The sequence below is a fragment of the Haemaphysalis longicornis genome, unplaced genomic scaffold (genome assembly GCF_048455015.1).
Source record: "Haemaphysalis longicornis isolate Haplotype H1 unplaced genomic scaffold, Haemaphysalis longicornis Haplotype H1 scaffold_2, whole genome shotgun sequence".
Taxonomy (NCBI): domain Eukaryota; kingdom Metazoa; phylum Arthropoda; class Arachnida; order Ixodida; family Ixodidae; genus Haemaphysalis; species Haemaphysalis longicornis.
In genome coordinates, this window is record NW_027526295.1 from 186,139,174 (window position 1) to 186,161,816 (window position 22,643).

The 22,643-nt window shown below is 47.2% G+C and overlaps 1 protein-coding gene across 1 annotated transcript in view; it reads right to left on the bottom strand.

The window, feature by feature from the left end:
• LOC144167558 (retinal homeobox protein Rx1-like) overlaps positions 1–22,643 on the bottom strand; it is a 52,535-nt gene that overhangs the window by 16,119 nt on the left and 13,773 nt on the right. The window contains exon 2 of the mRNA XM_077696787.1: positions 3,614–3,948. Coding sequence (XP_077552913.1) covers positions 3,614–3,948 — 335 coding nt within the window. The remainder of the gene's footprint in view (positions 1–3,613; positions 3,949–22,643) is intronic.

Here is a 22,643-nt window from a genome sequence, read left to right on the forward strand (position 1 = left end):
CGCTAATCATGCTCAGCTGCCGGTTTCGCGGCACATTTCACTTTCGTGTTTCACCGATTCCTATGACAGAGGAATCAACCACAGTTTATATACAGGGTGATCAAAGTTAAGTCGACAGGTTTTTTTTTAAAATAAGCGCTTAGATTTACGCGAAGGCCACCTCTAAAGGGAGGTTATGCGCCCAGGGGGACATATATAAATAGAAGGTAGTTATTGATTTCGGAGGCTTAATTACTAAAATTGATTAATGAACTTTTTAGTGGCTACAGTAACCAGGCATGTTTGTATGTGAAGGTTAGACGCAATCGTGTTTCTACGCAGTTTCAATTGAAAGAATTCTAGTTCATCCGTAGTCCGAGATATCAAATGGCGAAGTTTAAGTGCCGTTCGCATGATTACGCATGCAAGACAGTCTGCACCGGCGCAAAGTTCCTCGCTTCTGTGACGTGCCTGCTGTGCACGGTGTTTAGTTCGACAGAGGGGTGGAGGCACAGGAAAAAGTGATAACTGGCACCCATTCATTCTTGCCTGGCGTTATCGCAATCTACAGCACTCGGAACCGCTATGGAAACACAGAACAAAAGGGAGGAGCTATGCGCCGGTGCAGACTGTCTTGCATGCGTAATCATGCGATCGGCAATTAAACTTCGCCATTTGATATCCCGGACTACGGATGAACTAGAAGAATTCTGTCAATTGAAACTGCGTAGAAACACGATTGCGTCTAACCTTCCAATACAAACATGTCTGGTTACTGTAGCCACGAAAAAGTTACTTAATCAATTTTAATTAATTAAGCCACCTACATCAATAATTACCTCCTTATTATGTGTCCCCCTGGGCGCATAACCTCACTGTAGAGGTGGTCTTCGCGTAAATCTAAGTGCCTATTTTTAAAAAAACCTGTCGACTTAACTTTGATATATATATATATATATATATATATATATATATATATATATATATATATATATATATATATATATATATACATACAGGGTGATCAAAGTTAAGTCGACAGGTTAAGTCCATAGGTTTAAGTTCACAACGCCATTCTGACGTCCCAGGCCGAAACGTCAATAAAGTTTGTTTGTTACCCGTACGTCTGTTCGCTCTACGGTATTTTCACTGGGCCAATTGCATCATCTTCTGACGTATATATATATATATATATTGATATCTATATATAGATATAGATATATATATAAGACGGCTTATATTTTCTCTGAAAAATACCTCCCCAGCAATGCTTTTGTGTTTAGAGATGAAGCTGACTTTTAAAAAAAATCGCTGCAAGCTTGGTTTTTGACGCTGGCTTTCTCACGTTGCATGCTGCGCAGTGAAGCATGACCATCTGCGGAGGGAGTATGATTACAGAAACTGTTTGAACTGTTGTGTTACCACAAGTATTCCAAAACAAATTATATGACAACTAGCGGCTACTACCATTCCACCATTACGCTGAGTTTCATTTACTTGTCATTATGTATTAGCTCACAGTGAAGTTGTAGGCGTTAAAAAATTAGTGTAGCCATTTACGGAGGCGTATGTTTACAGAAAACGTCTGTAGCTGCTGTTTTACCGGAACTATCCGTAAAAAAATTGTAGGACTGTTAGCCGCTAAGACGACTTTAACATTACGCACAAGAAAGAAGCCAAAGCTCGAAAGAATCTTCCTAAAGACAACCCACAGCTACACTGTTTCAGCAGATTTAGCACTTCGTGGAACTGCGTTTACTTTTTTAAGTGGTTTCGGATGAACGGCGCATTTTAAAGATCGTAATTGAAGAGCATTTTAGATCATTTTGGCGACCAAAACACCAATCGTATGTTACCAAATAAATTAAGAGGACTGAGGCGTCGTTACTGTTCTGCATCCGGTCAAATTCAGCGGGAACACCGGCGTATCTTCTTAAGCTAAACTTTGTTTCCTCTCCTCTGTGTCCAACGTATGGTGTGACAGGTGGCGTCGGACATTTTTTTCATGGAATGCCGACACCTCGCGATGGAGTGGTCAGCTTTTTTTAAAGAACCTCGAAGGAGAGCTGCCCCACATGACTCGTTGGATGACGTCATAACGGTTATTGGATTACAAAGAGAGACGTCTTGCCCATGATCCTGCAGTGTTTGAAGGACGCGAGCCTAAGTGACCCTTTGTGATCTCCCGCGCATAGCGTGTAAAAGGTACTGATAGAGGAAGCAACTGCCGGCACATCATGCAAGTCCAAGACCACCCGTTAATGACCACCGTTAACAACAACAACTTATATCGATTTTTTAACAGCAGAGCTCAGCTGTATAAGCTCTTGGTTCCGGCGTCCAGCGTTACAAGAAAAAAATACAATGAAAAATTACCGAGAGCACATGAGCGTTTCTCATGAAGAGCGCTCGGCCAGCTCGACGTTCGAGAACCCTCCGCCCAGTGTTCGTGGCGTGATCTCTCGCGGGCTCTTCTAGTCTCCAGTTCACGTGCTTTCGTGCCTGAAGTGGGGAGCGCAGACGCCGAGTTCGCGAAGCCGGGTACCACGGCTTCTAGCGGGTGCTAATGCGGTCCACTTTGGGAGAGATGTGAAAGCCTCCTGCGGATGAAACTATCCGGGCCTGCCAGTCACAGAAAACTTTCAAGGGCAAGTTCCCCGTGAGGCGCAACAGCCAGATCTCCGATGAAGGGAGAGGGGCCGTCAGCTGTGCTGTTTCTCCAGCCTTGCACCATGAGTGCAAGCTGCGCCAATTTCTTGCTTTCTACAGCAGTCAGGTGAAAGCATCTAAACGGTGAAACCAATATACTTTCATCAGAAAATCAATTTGCATGTCTAGTAAGCGCGCAGCAAACTTAATCCATTTACGACGAGTAGTTTTCTATAATCGTTCACAAATACAGGCCCATGTTAACAAAAAAAAATACGGTTTTTCATGTTTGAACTACTAAACGATGAATGTTATTGTTTGATAATATCCAGAGTAGGCAAACCGGCCGTTCTAATTATGCATTAGCTATGTATGTGGTGCAAACTGACGCGCAACAGCGACCACACAAACAATCGTCAAAAACTGGCTGCGCTCCCCGGTGGACTGGGATTACCAACTTTAACCTTAGGCTTACGAAACCTGCCCTAGTGACCGTAAGAAATAAGAGGCTGTTAAGGTGGGTGACGAATGAAGATTGATTGATTGATTGATTGATTGATTGATTGATTGATTGATTGATTGATTGATTGATTGATTGATTGATTGGTTGATTGATTGATTGATTGATTGATTGATTGACTGATTGATTGATTGATTGATTGATTGATTGATTGATTGATTGATTGATTGATTGATTGATTGATTGATTGATTGATTGATTGATTGATTGATTGATTGATTGATTGATTGTAGGATTTAACGCTCCGACGCAACGCAAGCGATGAACCGCGCCGTAGTAAAGGGCTCCGGATTAATTTTGACCACCTGGGGATCTTTAACGTGTTTAACGTGCGCCGAAATCTCGTACACACGGGCGTTTTTGCTTTTCGCCTCCATCAGAAAAGCGGCCGCCACGGCCGGGAATCGAACTCGCGTCCTTGGATGAATGAATGAATGAATGAACGGGGGAGGAAGGGGCGCTCACCTGCACCCTGACCTCCGGCAGGTTGACCTTCATGGCCAGTTCCTCCCTGCTGTAGACGTCCGGGTAGTGGGACTTCTCGAAGGCTCGCTCGAGTTCGTGCAGCTGGAAAGTGGTGAAGGTCGTGCGGTTGCGCCTGTGCTTCTTCTTCGAGCCCCCTCCGCTGCTGCTGCTGCCGCTGCCGCCCGCTGCGGAGGGGGACAGCGACGAAGATACAGAGCCGGACCCGCCGGCCGCCGCGTCCGTTGACAGCTGCGACGAGCCGCCTTCGAGGCCGGGACTGCCGCGACTTCCGGTTCCGGGAGACAGTTCCGGGCCACTCGACACTTCCAGGCCGGCTGCGCGCGGTAAAGTGGGAATACACACTGTTTATGATGTTGTCTTCGTTGTTGTTTGAGTCACTACGGCGAACGGTCGCATTAAAGCAAAACCCTGTTGTCTTCAACGGACCCAAACGAAAGGGGTTTCGTAGAAAGTCGCTCCCGGAGCCAATTCGAGCTAACAAGTTTTGGGGAGAACGGGAAGTGTTTCGTTCAGGTCCATTTTTAGTCTGGAGAGAGAAGAAAACGGAGAGTTATAGCAGAGCGGACAACCGGTCCGTGTTACGGTACCCAGTGCACGTGCGCATGCTGACAACCATTTTTTCCGCCTCTGGGCACGCGCAGTGCCCCGGTCGCTTGTTCTGCTATAACTCTCTGGAACTCTCTGGAGCAATGGGACGGAAGATGACAGGTGTAACTTAAGGGACAAGAAGAGAGCGGAGTTGTGACCCGGATCCCAACCATGAGGCAGAGATATTCAGAAGGATAAGAATGGGGTGGAGTGCATTCGGCAGGCATTCTCAGATAATGAATGGCAGCCTACCATTGTCCCTGAAGAAGAAAGTCTATGACAGCTGCATCTACGGGGCAGAAACTTGGAGGCTCACTAAGAGGGTTCAACTTAAATTGAGGACGACTCAGCGAGCAATGTAACGGAAGATGATAGGTGTAACGTTAGGGGACAATTAGAGAGAGGAGTGGGCCAGGGAACATACGCGTGTTAAGGACATATTAGTAGAAATTAGGAAGAAGAAATGGGCATGGGCAGGGCATGTAATGCGCACGCAAGATAACCGCTGGTCATTAAGGGTAACAGAGTGGATCCCTAGAGAAGGCAAGCGTTGCAGGGGGTGGCAGAAAGTTAGATGGGCAGATGAGATCAAGAAGTTTGCGGAGATAAATTGGTCGCAATTAGCGCAGGACCAGAATCAGTGGAGATTAAGGGGAGAGGCCTTTGCCCGGCAGTGGCGTAGATAGGCTGATGATGATGACAGCGGAGGTGTCATTACGCTGGACGATCCCGGCACGGCTGAATATACGACGGAGAGTCGCACTATACGGTGGACTGTGGCGGTACGACTAAGCTTGCGCAACTGAGTCACACATCACGGCTGAAGACCGTGGCATAGCGGAGACTCTCATTACGGCGGAAGGCCATGGAGCAGTTAGATAAAGAAAACTGGGCGCAAAGACTTCGCCGTCACTTGGCGTAACTCAAGCACGGGGAGCCCGGGGCCAGAATAAATTAATTGCCTTCCACTACCCTATGAATCATAGTCCCGATGTATATACGCCGCGTACGGCGCCTTGTTTTGTTCTTTAATTCCTACAAATATTTTACATCCACTTGATAAACCCCTCTACATCGCATTTATAAACCACGAAAAAGCGCTTGATTCAATAGACACCGAAGCTTTGCTGAAAGCATTAAAAACTAGGGAATAGAGGAGACCCACATAAGTCTCCTAGACGACATATACAACGTAGGTCACAAGCAAAGCGAGAAGTTCCCTATTCGAAGAGGAGTACTACAGGTAGACACCATCTCTCCAAAATTGTTCACAGCATGTGTAGAGAGTGCATTTAGGAAGCTGGACTGGGAAAATGCAGCATTAAAGATGAAGGGGAATACTTGAGCCATTTGAGGTTCGCAGACAACATAGCCTTGCTGGGCGAGGCAACAGAAAATCTGCAAAATAAATGCTTGAAGAACTGCAGTCAGAAAGCTTGTACGTGGGGCTGAAGAATAATATGAATAGACTAATCATAAATAAACATGCTGAAAGCACTCTCTTCAACATAGCTAATGAAACGTTAGAAGACGCAGAAGAATATAACTAACTTGAGCACGTTGTCAGTGCCTATCCCAACCTCGAGAAAAAAATCCGGCACCTAATTGAAATGGGCTGGTGTGCACTCGGCAAGCACTCCGAAATAATTAATAGAAAGTAAGCTACCTCTGTAACTAAAAAGGATGGTGTACAACCAATTCGTTCTACCGGCGGTGACATATTAGCGGAAACTGTGTTTTGCTAAACAACTGGAAAGCAAGCTTAGGTCGGCTGAACGGGCCATGGAACGAAGTGCGATAGGAGTAGCGCTTAGGGATAGGAAACGAGCTTCCTGCATCAGGGAGCGAACACGAGTGGAGGAGGAGGAATAAATGTTGATTCCACGAGCGCTAGTGCTGCTGTTTGGGCACCCGCCCGGTGGGAGGCGTCCCTAGTCCGGGATGCCCTGGCCTTGGCTGACAGTCCAGGCCCTCTTCACCAGTATGCGCTAGGTCCCAGATGGCGGACTTTTCAGGCAGGCCACCCACTGCTCGTAAGAGGGGGAATAGTTCAAATTAATAAAAAGAAATGGACTTGGGCTGGCCATGTGGTGAGACGAAATCACCAGGATAAGAGTGAATACTGAGAGATGGTTCCAGAAGAACGAGAAGGCCATTAACTCGATGGAAAGATGAAATAAAAAAAATTGGAGGACAAGAATGAACTCGGACAGCGCAAGACAGAAGCTTGCTTAGTTCAATGAGAGAGGCACTCGTCCTGCTTTAGACCCGAATGAGCGGTTAATGATGATGATAATGAGGATGAAATGACCCAATTATGACTGAGTACACAGTGTTCCAACATTTAAATCGAAAGTTTAACCCATCATTATTATCTATAACGCGTAAGAGGGTTGTTGTGTTCATTGCTGCACATAATTTAATTTCACTTGAAATAAGAAGATGCTGCTTACCTGTAATTCTCTAACTGCATTAAATTTTTTTTTTTAATTTGAGGTCTAATCTATCAGCATAAGATATACTTTGCAGCGAACAGTACGGAAGTTTTCTGATCGCTGGGATGTGGCTGACATCCTGTAGTTATTCTTGAGATGCGAGTTTCCCGTTAAGATATTAAGTGACCCCTACAAACTCACACTCATCAGGACATACAGCAATGCAGCTTAGTGGAAAGGCAACTAAACAGTTTGAGAAGTTATGAATATATAAAGGTCATCATCAAAATATAATTTATCATTGAAACAGCTGTTGTTTACTCAGCAGGCTACAGGCACGCTTTTTTTTTTTTTTTTTTTTTCAGGCACGAAGGAACTGAACTAAGGGGCAGAAAAGTCTGGTAAGCCCCCTACAGCGTGATCGTATGTCGGTACTTCTTTTTTATTGGCTGGTGCAAGTCTTCAGCAAGAGCCTTTACACAAAATGTCTTTCACTGTGGCTCACCATTGACACATTTCTTATGATTGTTGAATGGACGGTGCTGTTGCAAATAATTTCTGTTTAGATTTTCCACGGCCTTTTGCAAAAAAGTTGACGATCCGTTGGTTTCAGTGGCGTAGCCAGAAATATTTTTTCGGGGGGTGCTACACGCCGCCAGCACACAACAAAAAAAACTAAAAGGAAAGATATCCTGCGAGAAAATATTATTTAATTTCATTTTCTTATCACCTTTTCTTATTTTTATTTTTACATATTATTATACCCATGAGGAATGTGAACAGCGCGGGCGAGAGAAACAGCCGCAATGCGAAGGAAAGCACCAATCAAAAAATTTCAGGGGATGTTCTGACCCCGAAACCCCATGGCTACGTGCCTGATTGGTGAATCTTAGGAATGCGTGAGCATTCCGTCCTGTCTCTCGCAAACTTGACCTACGACGCGATACGCATGTCAAGCTCCAGCTTCAGAAGTCCACAACGCGGCATTTATCGCACGTCTTTCGGACCCCGTTCCAACCACACTCTCGCAATGGCACGCCTGACCTCTTGGATGCGCCATTGTGTAAAGCTGTAGATAATTTGGAACACTTCGAGTTCTTTAACATGCGCCGAAATCCCGACCCACGAACGTGCTTGCTTTCCGTATCCGTCAGAAAAATAGTCCCCACGCCCGTCGATCGAACCTGCAACCTCGTGATCAGTGGCCTAACGTTTTAGGTGTTGAGCTACGACGTTAGCGGTTGAATTTAACTCCTGATATTCCCCACTCTGCTTTCGTCCAGAAAGCTTCGTAATTGAGGTTGCATGACAAATTCAATTTGTTTAATGTAATGAAGTCTAGATCGAACGTTGCAGAGAGCCACTCGATGAAGCGGAAACCCGAAAGAGATGGCTATCAGGCACTTTAAATCTTTTGAAAACCAGCGGTTGATACGAAAGCTGGCCCCCGAAAGAATCGGGTCGTCCATCGCCTCCCCTCTAAAGGGCTTCGCGGAGACGCACATCCGGCGCCTTGTTGTCGCTTCTGGGTGCGCGCTTCAGATTAGCCTCGCGATGCCACTCTCGTTCTTGTTCGTCGTGTTCGAACGGCTCCGCTCAAAGGCTTAAGCTACTTCAAATGGCTACTCTTAAAAACAACCTTTTTTGTAGGGCGCATTCAGTGGCTCACAATGCGCAGAAAACGCGGCTCGAAGAGGCGGGGGAGCCGGTAGTACGACGACGTCGTCGGCGGCGGCTTTTCAAACACACACACGCGCGTGTCTCCAGTGCCCCGAAGCAGCGCTCCCTGCTCTCGATTGTATATAGTACACACGCCGAGACGAACGCAGCAGACACGCGGGCATTCGCATGAAAACGCGCGCGGCAGCTCGGAAGAGAGGCAATGGGGAAGCGATGGGAGAAGGGCCGGCGGCGATGCACCTAGAGCTCTGACAAAAAAGCCTCCGCCGGCGTCTTCCCTCCGCCCGGCCTCCTTATAACCGGACTTGCACGATGCCGCCACCATCCCCTTAGTCGCTTTGCTTCGTCCGCGATATGTTATCTTTTCCCTTATGCCCGGAGAAAAGATGCACAAAGCGCGCGGGGGGGGGGGGGGGTTGGAAAGAGCGAGGAAGAAATAACTAAGAGTGTCTCCAGTAAAAACAGCCACACAAAAAGCGAATAAAAAAGCGGGGGAGCGATGAAGGAGGCGGGCTCGGAGCTAGCGCTACACAAATGTTTGTAGAAGCTCCCGTCCGCCCCTTCTCGGGCGCGCAGCCGGGTTCCTGGCAGCCGTGCCCGGTCTCCTGAGTTCGACTGGAACCCCGTGCTCTGTGAAGCGGACGACAAGCGCAACCGGCGACAGGGTGTCTGTCGCCGTCTGCTTCTGCTAAACGGCGCGTAGTGGCGGCCCGCAGGGGCTCGCTCTGTCCCCTCCCGCGTTCACACCAGCCCGTGCTCCCTACGCACAAAGGGACCCGGCGTTCACAACCGCTAATTTTGCGGTGCCCTTTCTTCGGCTCCCCGCTCACCCCCTCCCTGTGACGCCCGACTCCCCTCCCTTTTTGTGCTAAATAGGCCCGTTGGGGAACTAAATTAACCCCGCTTTGCACGATAGAGAGCTTTCCAAAAGGAGGCCCCAACAGGAGGCGCACGCGCGCTGCTGCACAGGGGACGCGGGACAGCGAGGGGCCCTGATCGGTGTGCCTACATTGGTCGGAAATTTGATTCGTGTGAATGTCCGCAGATGGCGCTGCTTTTCACTTAATTGTGCCCGCTTGTAGTGGATCCGGCACGAGTGGTGTTAGCGCCGGTTCAGCGGTCCGTAAGTGCGCGTGAATGTAGGTCGCGGTTCGTGCGTTTTATTCAGGACGTACTTTTTTTCTTAAATGCTGATGGCCCTACTGAGTAACTGACCAAAAGAAATTCCGTATCCACCCGTGTCCCCATTCAGGCAGTTTTTGTGCACTTTTTATGTTTCTGAAAATTTGGAATTGACTGGAACTGATTCTCGCATAAACTGCCATCAAGGGCCTATCTATCGTTTCAGTCATTATTACATATGCAAGAACCTTATTACTAAGGCCAACCTAATAACCTTACAAGCCACTGCCACCATTCTCTCTCTGAAACGAGCTGGCACAAAGCTCAGAAAGATGAATCCACAGCCCTGAAATTTGAAATTTTACAAATGTTATTTCCCCTGTCTGTTTCTGCGATTTTTTTTTTTTTTTTCACAGTTATTGCAGAATGCAAGCCCCGCAGCAACATGAGAGGACCAAATTGAATTCCTTTGAAGGGAAAATGATGTGCAAACATGTTTTGGGCAGTCGTAAGACGAAATTCACAGTAACGAAATATGCGTATTTCTGCTGCGGAAAAAAACAGAGATCTGATGAAAAGCAAAAGTCGTGGCATTTTTTATGGGCAAACAACTTGTTCTTAGAGGCTACAGTGCCAGTGATGCTCAAAGTTTGATGCTTAGACATCCTTCTGTCACCTTTCTTGTTCGTTGCCAAAACATTCCGTACAAGTCTCCTTAAAAGTCCATTTGTCTACTTCGGTTGCGTTTCTAGTCCTCTCAAGAGCAATGGCAAGCGCTTGCGTCCATCCCAAACAACTTTTGACTTAAATGTGCGGGGGGTCTGCGATTTGGAAAACGTCTGCGATTTGCAATGAACCTTAACTTTTTGCTACCCGCGTCGCGCACAAATTATGGGAAAATGACCTGTGCCTTTGCGGTCATTACTTTATGGAATGACACGCCTCTTTCTGTTAAAACGATGCCTACATTGTCATCATTCAAAAAGTCGCTTAAAAGTTTTCTGTTAAATTATTAGCTGCCTGTTTATGGGCTTTTTGGAGGCATTGGGTTTTTGGTTATGCAATTTAGATAATTGTATTTTGATTGACAATGTCCGCCATTAAACTTGATGTAATTTTTTTTTCGTTTTTTCTTCTTCTTCTTTTCTTCTTTCCTTATTTGCGTTGCTTTTCGTTGCCTGATGTGTCACTTAGCTTATAATGATTACTCACCCAATTATATTGTATAATTGATTGCCATTCACTCATTGCTTGTTTACTTTATCTAACTTATTGATTGCTGTAATGCATCGAGGGTCCCGTTACAGTTTTTAACTTTGGGACCCTCGTCTGTATAATAATATTACTGTACTACTTTTTTGGAATGAATAATAAACTGAAAGTGAAACTGAAACTGAAAATTTGGGTTTATCGCGAACAAGATCCAGATATTTACTCAGCGTGGAACCATCGGGAGACAAACTTGATCCTAAGCCAAGGGATGTTCGTTAGTTCCCTTACACGCACACATCGCAGAGCCTCCCGAAAAGCTTTCATAATAAATTTCTTGAAACTTGAATTTATGGGCGCGTACCGGCTCTTCTTTTTCTTTCGAGTAAGAATGCTCGATAAATCGAACGGCTGATACGATAGCCAAGGCGTGGCGCCATGTTACATGAATAGGGAAATGAATTACAGTAAAAGATCGTTAATTCGAACTCGGTTATTTCGAAATTTCGGGTAATTCGAACTGACGCCCTGGTCCCGGCACAGCCCTGTATATTTCGATAGGGGTTCAAAACTCCCCATAATTCGAACGTGTCGGTATCCACAACGCTTAATTCGAACTGGGATTCACTGGTTTCCATCGCCCTCGCAGAAGAAGTCGGCCCAGAGTGATTACAATGTGTAGCAAATCCAAACCTAACCAAATTTGCCAGAGATGCATGCAGTGTCGAGGCTGGATGTTGCAGCACGTTATTTCTCAGCAGATGACAATTCTGACGCTGCGCTGAAGCTGTTCCGCAAGCTCCAAGCGATTCTCATAGAGTCGGGGCAGCAGAAACGCAAGCACATGCGTATTAACGATTACTTTTAATTTTGATTGCCTCGACCCCACCTAGTAAACAAAGTTGTTTTCGTGCATAAACAGCGTTATTATTTCGACATTACGGCTCACTGCTCACACGAATGCAATGTCAGTGCCTGTTTCGGGCGTATAACTGACTGATCGATAATTGCGTTCGCTGTTCAACCTCCATGAACATTACTTACGAAATCACCTGCCACAAACGTGTAGTAGCGCCTAATTTGCGATAACAAGTCCAGAGGTGGTTTCATTGTGTCCTGCCCGCGCAGTGTGAAGTGATGTCCATTCGTTCTAGCGCCCTCCCGCTAATTCGAACTCCGCTTAATTCGAACAATTTCATGGTCCCCTTCGAGTTCGAATTAACGAGCTTTTACTGTATGTTGAGCACTGAGAAGCCAACCTTCCTTTATCAAAGCAATCTTCATGTTCAACTCGCCTCCACATCAACATCATTAACAACTACATCGCCATATCAGCCGCACCCCGTAAAATGGTCCTGCCTTCCCCCCCACCCCCCCCCCCCACCCCCCTCTTATTGGATTTTTCTTCTATCCCAGGGACGCCCATGTCCATGGTACTGTAGCTTAAAGAACTCCAGTTGTAGTCTCGCCTCAAGTTCGCTGCAACATTTTGCAAGTGGTGTGTTTTCTTTTGTCTACTAGTTTGGTTGGCTTGTAAAATTTGGCGGCTGTATTGTCGTCGCCCATGATTTGATGCCCTGGTATCAGTACGTGAATGCTGGAGGGAGGCATATTTCGCAACTGTTTAACGTTATTTAACTTTTGTATAGAAGTGGGACTGCGGTCGCCTTCAAGGGGCTGCTGGCTAGTTCTGGAATGTTTCTAGATGTGACGGACGCGTGCATCTCATTTGGCGAAGCCTAACCTAGTCGGTTGACTTCAACCGCTGTTAGCTTGATGCTTCTCTAAATATATCACCGTTGTGTGTATACAAGTACAGTCGTTAGGTGCAAATTTAAAGTTTTACGCAGTGAGAGTCGGCAAAGCTTAGGGCAGCCTTAATACAAGGCTGTCTATAACAGCGTCCCGTAACCCAAGCATAGTTTGGGGGTATGAAATAAAGACCTGAGGTTGAGTATTTACACTATAGTTTCTATGTGGTCAAACTGACGTATAAACTCTGTAAGCCCATACCCTAAAGAAGTAATCGAATTTGTGATCGGCCCACGGCACACTGGAGCAGCTGAGTGCATAGAAATACAATTGAAGCACTGATATCGAAGCTATACTTCAACATCAAAAATTAGTATGGGCCCCAGAAAGCAGTAGCATACCCCACAGACTCCTGCATATATTAAACGCTGCATAACTCAGATTTCCTCGGTGTCCTTGTGGATCCCTTCCTTCCCGATGTCCTTCCCTCTTTTTTCGCGTGTCTCTTATCTGTTGCGGGTACAACTAAAAGAACAAAACCATTCATTCCCCTGACAGGCATTTGTAATGTCAGCCACTGAGTTCAGAAACCAGATCCATTTCTCATCCCCACAGTGCCAGGACACAGTGCAAGGGTCTCAAACGGTCTCAAAGCTCTCGCTCCAAGGCGGCGTTGGAGGCGGCGTTGGGGGCGATTACGATACGTCCTCGCGCGCTAGGGGCCGCAACATGTATCCGCAAACAGGCGCCATCAAAGCATTTACCCGTACTTCACTGCCCGTGAGGACTGGCGTGCGAGGGGGGCTCCGCGAGGGTCGATAGGCCGGAGATTGGAGGGGGACGCACATAACCATAGGTGCACTTAAGTTCCGTCTGGCTCCAGCCTGTCGCGCAGCCGCCTCCCCTTTTCCCTTTACCGTTTACCCCGCTGGACGGACAAAGAGCCAAAGTGGCACCGCGCGTCCTCCTTTCGGACCCGCGCGCCCGCTTCGGGCCCATCTTCGTTCACCCATCCTCTTCCCGTACGAGGTAGGCCCCGCAGTCACAACAATAACCTGTTTTTGTACTCGCTCATAACCGCGCGCTTGTGTCGCGGGACGCAGCTCTTGTCGACAATGGGGACGTCGATAAGGCTGCTCAAAGAGATTAGACGAGCATAGAATAACACGACGGCCGGAAAGGGGGAGCAGCTAGATCGCTAGGCGTGCGCGCTGAAAGAGAAGAAAGAAGGATGGAGGGCAAAAATAGCTAAGGGAACAGACAAACGGCGCGTTTACGTGCATAAAAATTAGCTCCCCGCGAAGCTGGGCACCACGGGAGTCTATGGGTGCCCGCTTGTTGCCGCCGCTTAGCACTCCTCCTCCTCCTCCCCCACTGGAAAGTGAAGGGGAGACTGCAACAAGGCGGGGATGCAGTTGGGCAGAGAAGCGAGTGATTTGGCAGTTACTTGGGGAACGGACGGATAAGATAAGTGAGGGTAATCATCCGGTTTACGTTACTAATGCGGGATGATGTGAAAAGACCGGACACGGTGGTGGAAAAAAAAGACGAAACGCAGCTCGCGCAGCCATCAGCGACCGTTTAGTGTACGTGCAGGTTGTGCCGGTGCTGGCAGCGGCTGGAATTTGAACTCACCGAACAAAACTTGAGCGCGCGGACGGTACAGGGGAAGGGGGTGACCTGTAGGCCCATTTCACGAGTGCATATATAACTAATGGGGATGACGTAGTGACGATCTCCGCGGGTGGATGGCAAACTGCCGTTTGAAGCTCGCCACAGTACGCAGTGCGAGAGAGGAACAGATATGGTTTGTGCAAGTTTTCATAATGTGCAAGGCAGCGCTCTTGAAGTAATCAGCGAATGCATCGGCGAATACAATAAGAAACTGCAAATGTAGCTTAAGAAAACAAAAATCGATTACCATTTATTTGAACTTTGCGTAAAACGCAGTGGTTAACAGCGCAAGCTGTAAACTAAACAGACATTACGACTGGAACAAGTAGTGAGAGCTTAAGCAGGGAACAATGTCAGAATGGCGGACAATGGCCCCAATGGAACCATTTTTGAAAATAAGAGTGAACGCGGTCTCACTTCGCTGTGTTCTCTGCTCCCCGTAGTATGTCTGGTAGTTGCAGAGCTTGCCGCTCCTGCTGCAAAGTTTCCATCCGCCCTCCAGTCGATACAACACTACAACAAAGAAAACCGCCGCCCCTGTGTCCGGCGCATTTTCTCACGACGTCACTCGTCGTGTTTCAACTCGCCGCAACGGATGCCCAACTCAATTGGTAGCGGCCTTTAGGAGCGCACCTGCGCCATCGCACATGCGCAGTTGTATCCTCACGAGGACGGGGACAATCCAAACATAGTGCTACCACACACCGCTTGCGCTCTACAAATTTTCTTGTCTCCATCTGCCTCATTTAGGAACGGGGACTAAAAGTGAGTTGAAGTTGCCAGATCACGAACGTGGGTACATTCGTATGTATGCACGTATGTATGTATGTACGTACGTATGTATGTATGTATGTATGTATGTATGTATGTATGTATGTATGTATGTATGTATGTATGTATGTATGTATGTATGTATGTATGTATGTATGTATGTATGTATGTATGTATGTATGTATGTATGTATGTATGTATGTATGTATGTATGTATGTATGCATGCATGTATGTATGTATATATGCATGCATACGTGAATGTGTGTATATGAATGCATGCATGTATGGGCATATGTGTGCATATACGCATGAATGATTGTATGTATAAGTGTTTACATACAACAAAAAAGGAGAGCGAGAACGTTTGGCGAGCAAATAAAGTTAAAAAAATTCAGCGCCTTTCAACTCCGAAAAGGTGCGGAGCTGTTGGTGAGTTATTGGTTGGCCGCAAACACACGTTGAAACAGGGCCGTCGCACTGGGGAAGTGTTCGGCGATATTGTGCGTAGCTAGACTTCACTGTGCAACACATAATGTGAGAAAGCTTACAAAAACCAAGATTACACCGGTATTTTTTAAAGTCTGCTTCCCTACTAGGCATAAATGCATTGCTAGAAAGACATTTTTTTTTGGGGGGGGGGGGGGGGGCGCAGCAGATGTCAATAATTGTAAAAATAAGAAGGTCCGGAGGTGAATAGGTGGGTTAAGGGCGATGGTGTGCATATTAGTACACAGCGCCAGAGGAAAAGACGTTCGGCCAGCTACGGCAAAAGAGAACATCGGCACGGGAGATAAGGGATCGAGGGGCTTTTTTTGTATTACGGACGCAAAAAATGTGGGACAGCCTACCATCGCTCTACTGTAAAAAGAAAAACATTTCGTTTTAACCACGTAAACGGTGGCATGCGGTGGGTGTATACTCTATTCAACCTTTCGATTGCTCCTTTGTTTTTGTTAAGTGGCACTGCCGAATAAGGGGATCGGGGTGGTGAGAGCAGAGGCCTAGACTGCGAAATCTTGGTGCGGGGGTAGCCTGTGGCAGAAAAACAAAAAGATCAATAGTAGTTATTTGAAAGCTGGTTAAGTCAGTGGCCTCATTTATTCTTCTCTTCTCTTATGCATACGCCAGTGGTTTCAAACATGGTGCAGTGCAAGGTTATTGGTTCCCAACGTTGCCCAACGTGTTCATTGTCACTCGGCAAAATATGGATGTGCGTGCAATGCAACTGTTAGCAGCCAGCATTCAGGATTTTCATTAGACAGTAAAAGCTAACGCGAGAGAAGTGAAGCACCGATATTTCACATAACTAGATTTTCGTCCATATTCAACACAATACTGCAACCTGCACTTCTTTTCCGACCATATCATTCCCCTTTTGATCATTTCGCCTTTTCGGAATAAATGTGTAGATGTATCGCTACGAACATTTTTTTTTTTTTACTCATGGTGGTAAAAAAAATCATGCACCCATCCGTCGAACGATGACAATAATCGAACGTGAAGCTTTCTCTTGAGGGATTTTTTGGTCGTCGTCTGTCTCGCCGACGGTTGGGATCTCGACTCTTTGGCCTTTGACTTTGACTAGCACGCAGTTAGCATTTTTCATCGCCGTAGCTTTGACTTTGACCCTTCCCCATTTGACTTCGCACGGAGAAAGCATCGCGTTCAAACATCGTCGTCGTTAGACGGAGGTGTGTATGATTTTTGTCTAATTTTTTCGTCCGTGTACTCTTCTCCAAATCCAAACTGCTTCGGCCCTGTCCAATTGGCGCGATCTGATAGACGCCGGCTTCATAACGCGAGGGACCCATATTCGATTCCGACGGTTGGCGATCATCATCCACGCCAGTGAAAGTTGGCTTTCCTGCAGCGCGCATTTCGCGGTGCGCACGGACGACTTCAGGCAGACATAGAAAGCTTCGCTTTAATAATCGTCGGAAACGTACAACGCTTTTCATCAGTGACGAATTTCCTCCCCTTAAATCCCAATCAATTCCGTTAAGTATACAGGTAACACCTGCCAGTTATCTCGCACATGTCCTCACGCCGTAAGGTATATCCTGCCCCTTCGTCGCGAACAAAATATAAGCCGATGACCTAGCGCCATATCGGCTGTACAAGGATTACAAAAGCGTGAGACGAACATGTGCGCGACTTAAGTGTGAAATATGGCACCGTGAGCCCATATTTCCGAAGGGCATATATACGTGCGCCGCACAGAGGCGACCAAGTTAATCACGAGTGCTGGAAAGGGGGGACGGGGGCGCGGCAGACCGGCGTGAACTCGGGCCAAGTTCCACGTGGGCGCACACGGCCAATCAGGCGGGATTAACCTCGTGCCGTGGCTTGGGACCCTTTCTGCGGCACGTGCGGCCAGCACGTGCCGCGAGCAGAAAGCCCGCGCGTGGCGTTGACGGGCCGCGCGTCCTTTCGTGTGCCCTGTCTAAACAGGCTGCCTCAACCCCCGCGCGCGCTTTGTTGAAATCAATGCGCACAGTGCACTAAAAGTTAACTGCGTACTTTTTAGCGTTTTTATGCGTGCTTACTCGTTTGTATTATGTTAAATTCAGCTGTGTGCGTTTCCAAACACGTCAGCTGTACGGCTTTAGAAGAGTTTATGCGTTCGGGAAATCCTCCCGTGATTTAAACTACGAAAAGAAAGGCAGTGAAGCAGTTAAAAGAAAGCAAAAATTGGAAGCCAGTGATAAAGGTAATCAAGGTTCCAAGTTACTTGGCCAGAACAATGAGGGACTGAGAACGTACAAAGTGGGATTCGAGTCAACCAAGCAATATGGAGCGACATGAGAGAGCTTACCATGGACGCATTGTTGAAGGGGGCGTATAGCAAAAAACTGAGCGCAGAGTTTCCCGAAGCCGGCCTATATGGTGAACAAGCGCACACATTCCACACGGGCACACTATGCCGAATGCAAGGTCATTATTAGGGGTGGGCGGTGGATCGATTAACCTTACAATTATTTATCGATTAATTAATTAGTCGCGGCTAATTTTTTAACCGGTTAATCGGTTGAAGTCATGTGGACAAAATGAAACAGCTAGGAGGATCGTGTTAAAATCGCGCGCAAGCATGTCGAGAATAATGCTCGTGTTCAAATAACCCACCATACATCATAATAGAAAACGATGAAAGTATGATCATAGATGATATTGATTAAAACCACAAGCTGATAGTAAGACAGACAGAAAAACGGCTACTCTTGAAATAAAAATGCACCACAGAAAAACAGGAGCGGGGATTTATATTGTTTGACCGTTGTATAAACTAACTATGGCGAAAGTAAACCCCGATTAATCGGTGCCAATTGCAATTATGGCGAGTGCCGATGTTTCTAATTCTAGATATAGTGCGAGGGAGGAACGCAGTTATGAGGGTCCCGATCACATCAACGCCATGATGATGATCTCCTTACCTCATCTTGAGTGTCTGTCAATAGGCCTAAGAGCATATTGACATTTGAATATATAATCATTTTCATTAAAATATTACCTTCAATCATTTTTCTTCAGAAACCAACACAACCGATTAATCTATCAATTAGCCGATTAATACCTCATTTCATTTGGGATAGAGAAAATATACTCGACAATAAAACGGTTGTCTGTCCCTAACCCAAGTAAAAACTAACCCAAATACTAGCTGATGATCGATATATAGTAATCACATACCGGCAGACAAACACATAAACGTAAGAGTATGGGTTTCTGGGCAGGGGCATAGGGACAGAAAAACTGGCTTCGTTATAAGCAATAATCCGTTAAAAGCATGTGTACATGTGCTGTCATTGAACTGCATAGTTAACCACAAAACACTTCGAATGAGGCGAGATTTTTATTAAAGCGATTTTCTTGTAACGAAGGTCTACAGCACTGCGTTCACACACGCGCTGTGCACGAACGGACATTGACCGTTTGACGAGCCTGACGTACTCGAGGTCCTCGCTGCTGGGCTGACAAGCGGGAGGTTGAAACAAATAGATCGAAGTGCACCGACAGACATAAAGAAGTACCCACGGATTATTGGCGGGCGAGAGAGCGCCTCGCGCTTTCATAAAGCAAAGGCGACGGGTCCTTTTTCCTTAATGGAGACGCGTGTACGCAGCGCCCGCGGGGAGATGTGCTTCTCCGCCCGGCACGCGCTCGTTTAAGCTGCACGGCAAACGTTTCGGCCCACCCGGTCGCCGAGCGCAGGGCTTCCGGAGAAGCGGGAACTTTAATTGCGACCGCCCCGAGAGTCCGCCAGCCCTTGCTTTCTTTGGCGTTCGAATTCAGCCCTCTTCTGAATCCCGTTTCCGTTTCTTTGTGCTCTGTAGCTAGGAATTTATTTTCGCTTTTGTTTTCGTACTTCTCTCAGCGCTAACGCTGGGACGAAAGCGGCTGATACAGGAACGTTCCTTATTTCTCTTCGATCAGCAAAATAGAAACAACAAAAAGGATGCACTACAATGTGCACACAACGGACACCCGTGTTTACATGAATATCGTTAGGGGTTTTCACATACCATTTATTGATCCTGCGTACAAGTTGCTGTTACATTCAGAACCTTGCTACAAGTAGAAACCACCTTTCTGATTGACAATTTTCGCATTTAAAGTAAGCTCCACCACAGGGCGGCCGAGCAGTGTAATGAAGCAAGCCATTGGTTAATGATGAGCTCTCACGAATTACGAGTATACGACGCAAGTCTGCGAGTTGACGATCGCGCCGTGTAACGCATAGAATGCAGGAAAAAAAATTAGGCATCACGATAGGGGCATATTTACAAGTTAACACACACCCACACACACACACACACTCACAAAGTCTGGTAATAAATTCATTCATTGATTCACGATACAAGGAAAGCGGCAACAAAAGGGCGAAGAAGATGACTGAGAACTTAAATCTTCAGCTCTGACACGTCTCGAATTGGTGTTCTTGTTCTGTTTTTGTTTTTACTACGAAGAGAAACAGTATGCAGAATAATATAGGACTACGCTGTTTCATTTCATTCCCGTGACTTTATTATCCACCGAGTAATCTGGCGTGATTTTCTCAGAACTTCAATCGCAATGCATTGCAATTTTCCCACACCTTTCGCCCTCATTCATACGCCACGTTGCCTCAATGCTTTACCAACCGCGAAACAAGAAGGAGCAAGCCCCGCATGTGCCATCGGAGCCCCTGTATCGCTTCATCTCCTATGGCGTTTAGCAGCGAAATCTATCGCAGCCTTTACAATAGGTTTATTGGACGACTCATCACTTTCAACAGTAAGGTTTAAATGCAAAAAAAAAAGAAACAAAAAGCAATAATGGGCTTAAAAAGGTCACGCGTCGAACTGAAACCAAACACCGAGGGGAATGACGCCCGTACCGATCTCGTGGGCGGCAAAGGGACGCCATCGCCGTCAATGAATACGTATATGTACCATGCGCATAAAAGTGGACGAAGGGCGCCACGCATGCGCGCCCCGAACTCCCCCGCCGAGGGACTGTACTTGTGGAAAATGTTTGCGTTCCCATGACCCTTGACATCCCGACCGGTCGGCAACGATGGAGACCTGTTTTGACGGCGGCGTTCATGAGAGGGCCGGGGATGCCCTCTTTGCTCTTTAGCCCGCGAACGGGGCCTCGGGCTGGTGGCTTTACGGGGCCGAATCCCCCGGCTTGCTGCGGCGGCGTCGACACCTCCCCACGAGGCTTATGCCGCCGAGGCACGCGGATCCCGCGAGAAGAGCTCGACGAGCTCTTCTCGCCGAACCCCGTGTTTAACCTCCGCGCAAGCCGAGGGGCCGAGTCGCCCGAATACGCTCGAGGGCCGTGCGCTGCACTCGGCCGCCGCTTACCCCCGAGGCGCGCTATATACGCCTGTTTAAATAGAGCAGCTTTCTATGTACGGCCGCAATGACGTCACCGAGAGGACCCGTCATCAAAAGCTTGCACTGTGTGTGTAGAGTATATGATGCGCCCGTTTGGAAACTGAATCGGATAGGTGAAGTCACTTTAGTTTATTACGGCGAAGAGATTAGATAATACCATTTGGGTACCACGAATGGTACCAAAATGGCCGCCGGTGCGAAAAAGAAACAAACAAATAACGTGAAACCTGGGGAGAAGCGAAGCATGCAGTGTATAAGTGTATTCTTAGAACCTTGGGTTTTTTGCCAACGGAGACGAAACAGTTAGGGGGGTACAGGTGTACAGCTTTTGCTGTAAAAGTCTCGTCTTTGAAGCACGAAGCTCTCTAGCGCGAGGGGTAAACGAGCGTTTCGATGTTTTTTCAGTAAGGATTACGAAGCGCTCCAGTGCGAGGCGTAAACAAATGTCCTTTTTTTTTTTTAGCGCGTTACGTTCTAGCGCGAGACATAAACGAGTTTCCCGCTGTTTTGGTACCGCGACTACATGGGACGATGATTACGATGACTTCGACGACAACAGGAGACGCCAACAGCCCCATCACCAGCGCCGAAGGGGCTTCGCCGCTAAAACACAGTTAGGTACAAGTGGAATTCTAACCCGGGCCTCCAGAGAAGGCGCCCGATGCGTTACCACTTGGCACCCTGCCAGATGAGGGAACAGAATTACCTTGCATGCGTACCGCGTGAAAAGTGACCGCGACGGCACGTGAGTAGAACGGGTGCACGGGGAGAGGAGCAAACACCCTTTTATTTTTCCTTTTCGTAATGCTCAGATGCATGTATCTCACTCACTTGTTTTTCCATTTAAGAAATACGCGCAAAGCCGGGTAACAGGGTCCGTCTGATGATAAAATCAAGCAAGTATCATCTACCCCTAACTTAGGCCCCAATATCTACCCCCCTTAGGAACGCATAAGCACTTCTATGTGTACTCGAAGAGGTGACGCGCCTGCCCGTCTCTAAACGGTAGACGTGTCACACTTTCTCAGCTTAAAAGAATGCTGGGTCTTCATTGTTTTACGAAAGACCGCTTGTTCTGCCCATAAAGGATGTCTTCCCAACAATACGTTTCTGTATAGCAGGGAGGCAAATCTTCAAAACGGCTGGACGTATAGTATAGCGCCGCATGGGTTCTTCAAAGGTATTCAATAAAAGCCGCTGAACCCTTCCTACCTCCATATCAAACACCTTGTATGGCCCCTAAAAATACTGTCCTTTGTAGTGCACTTGACTATAGTAGTGAAGCCGACTTCTAAGGAACTAAGTGCATAGCGTTTCATAGGGATACAATTGGTCTCATTAAGCCATTCATTAAAATGTCCCAGGACCATCATACCTTGATATCAAACTCCTTATTGTCCCTAGAAAAATGTCCTCCAGAAATGCACTTCGAAAAGGGTCGTTGTAGAGCAGAGTGGACTATTCGACAATTCCCACTGGAATTCTCCCTGCTCACCACCTTCACGTAGAAAGGAACAGTAGCGACAGTAAATGAATGCGACCATTCATTCAACTCAAACGTAGCGGATTTCCTTCCAGCATTCCGTCTTTCTTGAATGCAGGCGCCGTACCGTCGATCCCATACTGCATCGCCATTTATTTCTCTTGTGCAACTTGAGACGCCGCCAGCAACCGCGCGTGACTGCAGTCCGACGACAGTTCCCGCGAATGCATCAAATTTCAGTGCGGCTACAGGACCACGGCTGGGGCTACCGCTTTCGGCGCCTTCTCCTACTCCTCCTTCCTTTCCGCTGCTCCCCCCTCCCCTACGTCGACGTATGGTTCAGATTAGACTTCTCTCCCGTCAGGGTGTGGAAGCTGGCGCTCTTTGCGCAGAGTCGCCTGACTCACTCTCACCG